The 8,021-nt window shown below is 51.8% G+C and overlaps 1 protein-coding gene across 1 annotated transcript; it reads left to right on the forward strand.

The window, feature by feature from the left end:
• Positions 1-4,768: 4,768 nt before the first annotated feature.
• QC763_205977 (uncharacterized protein) lies at positions 4,769-8,021 on the forward strand. Its single transcript, XM_062909643.1, has 4 exons — positions 4,769-5,548; positions 6,613-6,963; positions 7,019-7,405; positions 7,522-8,021. The coding sequence occupies exons 1-4, from the start codon at positions 5,233-5,235 to the stop codon at positions 7,527-7,529; spliced, it is 1,062 nt and encodes a 353-aa protein (XP_062768451.1). The 5' UTR covers positions 4,769-5,232; the 3' UTR covers positions 7,530-8,021.

The following is an 8,021-nucleotide window of genomic DNA, read 5'->3' on the forward strand; positions in this document are numbered from 1 at the left end:
ACGGTCTCGTCGCAATTGTAAAACTTGTACATTAATAGAATTAGACATTCTATACCCGACCGCCAGCGGCCTATCTCTGTAGGATATCTCCACCGTCAACTCGGATCCTGACGGAGCTTGATATATTGGTCTAGCAGCTGGTGACTGATGATGGGAACGAGTACGAGTATCGCAATCTGGGTAAGGGTTGTGAATGCAACAGGATATGGGAACAGGAGTGCGATCTTCCATTCCAGCATTTTGGCAAAAGGGCTTTCGACAGCACCTTCCGCATTCGAACCACGGGGGACGCGAATGCTTGGTGGTCGGTGTCCGACTTTCCACTGCATTGTCAGCCTTTACTAATGGGTCATGGAGGGGCCTTGGGACCCCAATTAACTCAAACAGGAAGCACACTGCAACCTTAGGTTCAAAAACACGCCCAATTCACCAGTCTTCCAGGCTTCAGAATCAAAAAAAGACGCCGTGATGAGGCCGAACACGAAATGACTGGTAGAACATCCATGAGGGGAATGAGAATACTTATATCCTAGCGGCCGCACCAGCAGGGCTGAGCAGAGCTTTTGCGACCTGCGACTTACGCCAACACCAGGCAACGAGAAAATGCACCTTACATAAGAGAAGGGCTCGACCCGACCCCAACGGCAAGCACACTTACGCGGCCAGTCTTCGCTTTCCGACCTTGCTTCGTCGTCCACCATCGTCACCGTCGCTACCTTCTTTTGCTCGCCATGGCAGTCATTTACACTGACGTAACTTGTTGAGTCGTGGGGGGAAGGATGAACCCCGAGGGTTGCCAGCAGCAGACAGGCAGCAGCAGCAGCAGCACTCAGTCCCTCGACCGATCTCGCAACCGCTCGCGCTCACTCTGGATCAGCAAAGCAAATGAATGAACCATCAATTGGGTTCCTCTTACGAGAGGGGGTGTAGAGGAGAGTTTGGTCGGCCAGAAGGAACTTTGACCAACTGGGTTGGAAACCTGGTTGTCATCATTTCGAACGCCGCGGGCTAAACCTCTTCGGGATACATCTGCACGCCTTCTCGTCACTGCAACACAAAGTGGTATCAAGCTTCAGAACGGGCCAGGAGAAAGAGAGCAGGATGGACTGAGGTTTTTGGCGAGGTCATAGTCGGATCATGGAAAGTGCCACACACGGCAACGAGGCAACGATTTGCCCCTACGATACGACCAGACATGCCAATACATCGACACGCACCGATCAGGAAGGACGGAATAACCGGTCGAGGAGATTGCATTGTTTCCTCTGGGCTTCGAGAGGAGGACCAAACGGAGACCTTGAATCTGTTCGAACCGGCCTTGGGGCGAACGCCAACACCACCTGTTCTGGCCATGGACTTTCTTTCCCCCGTGTACCTGCATATGGAGGTGTTAGGTCTATCCACGGAACCTCGGTCATCGCCAATTCTTTCGCCGCAGGATGCCCACTTTCAAGACACCTATGAGATCAGTGCTTTTCGGTGACCAGAAAGGTATGGTATATCACTCTTGAGGGTGTCTGCTAAGCTACCCAGACCATGCGGAAGAAACTTGCTTCGGGGTACAATCCATCCGAGTGAGCTATTATTCATCTCGAGTTGATGAAGTGGTTACATCACAGCGAATACTACAGAGACGGCGAGTTTGGTGCTATCTCTCGAGGCTTGGGGCAGGACCATGCCTGTTGAGGCTGTGGATGCACCGGTACCTGATCTGAAAACAGGCGTTGTTGTTCTCGGAGGGTGTGGGCAAGCCTGCGAAGGAGCGGGATCGTGATTCGAACGGATCAACACACCCCGAAGGCTACTCAACGGCGGACCACCATTTGTCCAGCACATCACCATCCGGGCCGTCGACTAGCAGGTTGTACGCAAAGCACAGCCCAGGCTCGACTTTGACGCGGGGACACGGCGGGGATTTTCTTCTTTCGGAGAAAGTTGACTCTTTTGCTGCTAAACTTGTATGTGCGGCTGAAAATCGAGCATCGTCAAAAGTCTCGGGGTTGAGAAGTCTAAGCCCCAAAGAGCAGAAACTTCACGCGGGGAGCAAGAGAGCGGGTGAATCGGGGAACAGACGGCCTTGCTTCGGGTGGCTTGTTGGGCATCCGCGGAAAACTGCCGCCGCAACCGTTGAAAGTTGCATTCACCCTCCTGCGCCGCCCCAGGTCTTGGCACTTATCGGCTGTCGCTACGCCGCTTCGGCTGCCCGTTCTCCTCGGACGGGAGACGGGAAGTTTGAAGAAGACCAAGACACGGAGCAATGGTTCAGCTGATCTGGTCTCTTCAGTCTTGGTGTGCTTGGAAGGTAGGCGGGCATATTCAAGATCGGTGTTGACGGTATACCACATGTAAGTGCTGGTAGCAAGCAACTTCTCATGGCACGTTACGTCGAGCATCCGGCCTGCTATCAATATCATTATCTCCAATATAGCATCCAATCAGATCTTCTTCACAACGCCGCCATTCTCATCATCTTGCTTGCTTGTGAACATGGTGTAAGTGCGGGGTGTCGTGCACAAGACAAGGGAGCCCTTGGCGCGCAGATAAATTTAGATAAGTTCCAGCTGAATCGGTTTAGTGTTGCTCCGTTTCACCTTTTTTATTCCTTTCCCCGACCGAACATGTCAGTTGAGACAGAAATCCCATGTCTCTGACAGATCACGGGTAAAGCGCTATTCGCTTCTGAATCATTTCCATGCGTGGTGATTGAGGAGCGGTCAAAAAACATGCCTCCACGTGAGCCCAAGCGAAGAAGAGAAGTCATTCACACGAGACCAGCGGGTCAATGGCGTGTCAAGGAGGTAGGTTGCTACCAATTGAAAACGCACCAATTCTCGTATCACCTGGGGGAGTGGCAGGGTAGCGCCTGCTGGGAGGGATGGGATTGTGTCAACCCACCGTGCACATATTGTATTGATATTGGATGGAACTGGTACCTACCTGGGAGTCAATCATTGGGATGAGTGGGATCGAAGACTGCCGCGACATAGTACTAGCTTCAAGAAGAGACCAAAATCGCATCCAAGTTAAACACTGTTTGACTAAAAAACCGTCGAAACCCTCTCCAAGTGGCCACTGTAACGCAAAAACAAAAAACAAAAAGATCTAATTCAGGAAACATCACGACGTCGGCGGCGTCTCGGCCACACTGTCACCAGTTGTTTGCCAATTTCGATTGGACGGGAAAGACTTCCAGCTGAAAGATACAACCTGAGCGGTCCGCTTCCCGAAAGTCAAACATTGTTTCTACATGGTCGCGGCAATGGGTCTCTTGTGTGTCTCGCGGAAGGGACGGTGGCTCATTTTTTATTTTCTTTCTCGGGCCCATTCAACCGGCCTCGGATGTATCTAGCATGAATTTATTCTGGATTTAGAAACCATCTGTCGATGATTCCATCTCTCTCAATAAAACAGATTGGTCTTTTTTTCTTCTTGCGAGACCCGAGCTATCCTATCCTATGCTACCCACCCACCAACTGCTTGGCCACGATGGCGATCATTTGGATGTCACGGCGGGATTTCTCCGGCAATCCGTAGATAGATACGCTGTCAATGATTGACTATTGTCCCTTGAAAGTTCGCTTGTTCGTGGCAGTGCTGTTCTTGACTGTTTAAGCTTATATTTCTCCCGGAGTAACTTGTACACACCGAACGACGCAATAGGGTTGCAAGGGAACAACAAGACAGAAGAAGAGGCTCTATGATCATGGGGACAAACTGCCAAGTTGCCGAAACTGAAGCGAAGCTAAGCACCACGACGGTATATGTTGATCCACGTATAGGGTTGGAAGTTGACTAGATGCTCCGTATTCCCGCCCGCAAAAAAAGATTTACACATAGTTTACTGCCAAGATATATCTCTTAACCGAGAGATCTGTCTGCCTGCTGTACAGTGCTTTTGGTTCAACGGTGTCATGGTTCATCGTCGGTAAAAAAAGAGCCCCCAACCACCCGCAGACAGGAGATTCCTCATGAACCCCATCGGTATGGTATCGCATCTATGCATCTTCTGTGGCACAAAAGCAAGCGGTGGTGGGGGGAAGGGGCAACGGTTCACCCACGAGCAGATGGAAAATATATGAGCCGCAAGGGGTTGGCAGACCTGGGGTGGTTCATTCTTTGTGATACCACCACGCCTTGCGCCCAGGTGATCTCACAGCCTGGTTGCTTCAATTGCGTTAATAATTTCGACGTCGTACTCAACGGCACAGGCATATCTTGGTCCCCCAGCAGAAACTCAGCTGCCGAAACAGTCAGAGTCACATTCGAAGAATGGTTGATGAGCGAGAGACCCCACAGTTTATTGAATCCTTCCTAGACGAGGCTGTGGGAAGAACACCTCACCAGATGTATTGTAGAATGCATCATCTTGGATCACCGAATCGATCGGTCGGAAGGTTGGCCCGAGATGCGATGGGGCTTCTTCCGCAAGATGCCGTGCCGTTTTGGAAGAATTCCCATCCTCTAGGAGGGGGAAAATGTCTCTGGGCAAAGAGCAAGACAGGTAGTTGATGCTTAATGCGGTTAATCCTCGCGAACCAGAGAGAGAGCGAGAGAGAGCTGACTGTGGTGTCGTTCAAACAACGATGTCAGGGACCCCACTGCAGGTCCCGCAGCGAAAAACCCTCGACCAGGGTTGCCCTTGCGTTACCCACTAAACTCTATCTGTACTAAGCCCCGCCAAATTGACTACATTTTGGGGCCTGTGATTGGCTGACCGATACAATTACCAAATCTGCAACGGTCCTCCCACTTTCAACAACTCTTCCATCCGGCAGAAGAGAAGGAGCACAGCACACCTCAGCTGCGAGTAATCCATCTTGTTCCTGAGAATCTGCACGCGACCAAAAGCAAAACCCACACCGGCTCTTCTTCCTTCTCCGCCGAGAGAGTCATCATCTTCTTACGCATGCTAGCCAGGCTGCCATGAGAGAACCTGGATGCCTCACCGGAGGCTGCCCCTACCGTGAACGAGCTTTCTCCGGGTTTGGTGACCGAATGCATGTGTGGGGGAAGGAACTGCCTCCCGCTCTCTCGCCCAACAAACCCTGCCTCCTTGGGACGTTCTGAGGGGTCTTTTCTCCACATTATCAGATGCTGGTCACTGATCAGCAACCCACCGCCGACCCTCTTGAGTTTGCTCGCCCTTCTCAATGCCCGCTTCTGCTTTGCCCTGATCTGGCAGCGAGATCCCTCAATGCCCTACTCTTTCATTGTTCTCTGCCATGAGGGCCAATGATTGGTCTGGAATTCCCTAAAAATACTTCTTCTCTGCTTTCTATTTGTTCCTTTTTCCATCGTGTCCCGTGCTTGTCTTACCTGACCCCCGTGCCGAGGTGGAAACACCAGATTTCCCATTCAGCGCATAGACGATTGCCCGGTGTTCGGGTCAATTTATCTATCGTATTTCTCGTTTCTTGTTGCTGGGCAGTGTCGTGTCTGCGGAATACGTCTTCGCTCAGCTTGACTGGTTACCTAATCAGCTGTCTGAGCGCTCCAGGGACAGCACACATTGGAATGAGGCTGGGTTCGCCTCGAGCGGGACCATCTGGTAGGTTGTCTTGGTGGGTGGGTGCAGTGCCGTCACTCTGCCGATGGGTCAGGGGGAGCTTAGATACGTACCGCCCTCTGCTCTACCTTGAGGCAAGGTACCATGTCAAGGTGAAAACGGGAGGGGAAGGCGAGTGGGGAGCGGAACACAACCAAAGTCACTTTTTCCTCTTGTCCCATCCACTCACCGTTGACCAGGTACCGACGACCAGACACCACTCTGTCTGTCTCGCCGGACACGCCCCCCCTCCACTCCAGCCCACTGGCTCAAGCTTCCTCTCCCCCTCCCAGTAGCCTGTGTCCACACGCATCTCGACTCTCTCAAACGACGGCTGCTGCTTGACTGGCACTTGCAGCCACCCTTACCCTTGCCCATCCACTCGCCTACCCATCCCTGCCTCCCGTTCGCCATGAGTCTTGGTCTTGAACCCACAACGGGTACCAGGGGGAGTAGGACGAGAGGGTTTGACTCTAGACACACCCAGATCATCAGCCCGCTCCACTACTGACCTTCAACCCGCTCTCTTGGCCTGGTCACCGGTGCCGGTTTAAGACAGTTTAAACTCTTCGGATTGCCCGTCTTATACGGTCTTCGCAGGCCCTTTGCGTGTCCTCCTTCTTGCACCCCTCGACTTACACCTACCTCGATTCGCTGTCCTCGTACAACGGCCGACGCCGCAAATACCGTCATCATCGTCTTGCTCGTTCCTTCAACGTCGACGCTAAGCCCTAGAGACCCTGGCCTACTATTCCGAGTTTGGTGACCGTTTGTGATCAAGGCCTCAAGGCACTCACCTCCTCGACAGCCTTACCGGGCTCTTCATCGTCATCATCCTTGACGGAGCTTGGTATATAAGAGATCTTGAATCTCCCGACTGGACGCCACAGAATCGCAACAGAAGATACAAGCTCGAGCATCGTTCCAGAAGCATCATCTTGAAGATCCTGAGCCAATATCTTGAGATTCTGAGCGCAGTCGTTTGACCTGTGAGACTCGTTTTTTTCTATTCATAATTTTCTTTCGAGTCCTTAGAATGTTCCCATACCAATACTCTCATGATACAGATTACTCGGGCATCGACCCAGACTACACGGGAAGCTACCCTGACGAGTCCTTGGTAGACTGGGACGGAGCTCAAGCCAGCACCGTCTACACACCGGCACCCAGCAGCAGTTCGAAGAAGAGCCGCAGCAGCAAACGGTCCAAGTCAAGCAAACTCACGAGTTACTCGGGCTCAGACACCGAAACAGAAGAAGCCAAGATGTCTTCAAGATCATCCAAGTATTCGGGTTCCACCAGCTCCAAGAAGGAGAAGTCTTCGTCACCGAGATCAAAGGAGTCTGATGACTGGAGTGCCGTGACTGACCCGGAGATGAGACGCCGGATTCAAAATAGGATTGCTCAGCGCAAGTTCAGTACGTCTTACCCCGTTTTGTTACTCTCTTGGCATATACTTACATGGTGATACAGGGGACAAGGCCCGTGAGCAGAAGGAGCGCGACCAACGCGATGCCCTTAATGAGCAATATGCCGACAGTAGCTACCGCATCCGCAGTGCCGATGAGTTGGTGGACGAAGGGGATCTGGCATGGGGCAGCTTCAGCATGGGCTACATGCTCTCTCGAGGGCATGAAGCTGCCAGTGCGGGGCAACGGACTCACAGTGGCGGGAGCAGAAGGGAGTCTGACCTCGTGATGGATCAGGCCATGTATAGCAGCCACAGCATGAGCCCTTACCCACCGACGTCAATGGGCATCCCGACGACCTCGGGCTATACCATGGGGGGGGGTGCCAGCTGGGGCGGGGACGGGGCAAGCAGCGGAGGGGGTGATGTTGGGTACTATGATTCGCCTTATGGTGGGTATTATGATGGCACGGAACAGCGTTGAGAGACACACATGGAGAGACTATAAAAAGTGGTGAGTTTGACAGAGGATGGGAATGTTGAAGAGAAGCTGACAGGGTTCAAATAGGAAGGTGAAGTGGGGAAGCAAGACAGCGTTTGAGCTTGGAGAGGAAATGATATGCTCTTCAACGGTAAACTTTCCCCCAGTCGATGGAGAGACTGCGAGACACTTTCTTCTCTTTGGTCAGGGCTCATGCAAGGAGGTTTCTTTTCAGCTTGGTTTCCTTTCTGTTTTTGGTCACGGCGATAGAAACATTTTGACCTTTTTGGTGGTCAGTTTCCAGTTTTGTAAGGGTTCTTCATTCCTCTTGATTATTTTGGGATTTGTTTGCGTCTATATGGGACAGGTTTTGTTTGATCTTCACTTCTTGTTTGTTTTTTCTCTTGGATGGTTTAACGTTTAGGTATACCCCCTTCCTGGGCCCTTTTGGTTGGACGGTTGTTTAGATTCAACTCATTGGTTATTTTTTTTTCAAGGTCACAGGTTGGTTTGGGTATATGGGGATGGATGGATGGGAACGGGGGACGGGGGAATTAGTCATGACCTTTTGGTTTACACACTCTGCT

Source organism: Podospora pseudopauciseta (genome assembly GCF_035222475.1).
Source record: "Podospora pseudopauciseta strain CBS 411.78 chromosome 2 map unlocalized CBS411.78m_2, whole genome shotgun sequence".
Classification (NCBI taxonomy): domain Eukaryota; kingdom Fungi; phylum Ascomycota; class Sordariomycetes; order Sordariales; family Podosporaceae; genus Podospora; species Podospora pseudopauciseta.

What these genes read in the sequence shown, in the direction of transcription:
- QC763_205977 (XM_062909643.1), top strand. Translation starts at nt 5,233, where the DNA reads ATGATTGGTCTGGAATTCCCTAAAAATACTTCTTCTCTGCTTTCTATT. An exon ending in GCCTCGAGCGGGACCATCTG is followed by an intron (nt 5,549 to 6,612) that starts GTAGGTTGTCTT and finishes CTCATGATACAG; the next exon opens with ATTACTCGGGCATCGACCCA. An exon ending in GATTGCTCAGCGCAAGTTCA is followed by an intron (nt 6,964 to 7,018) that starts GTACGTCTTACC and finishes ATGGTGATACAG; the next exon opens with GGGACAAGGCCCGTGAGCAG.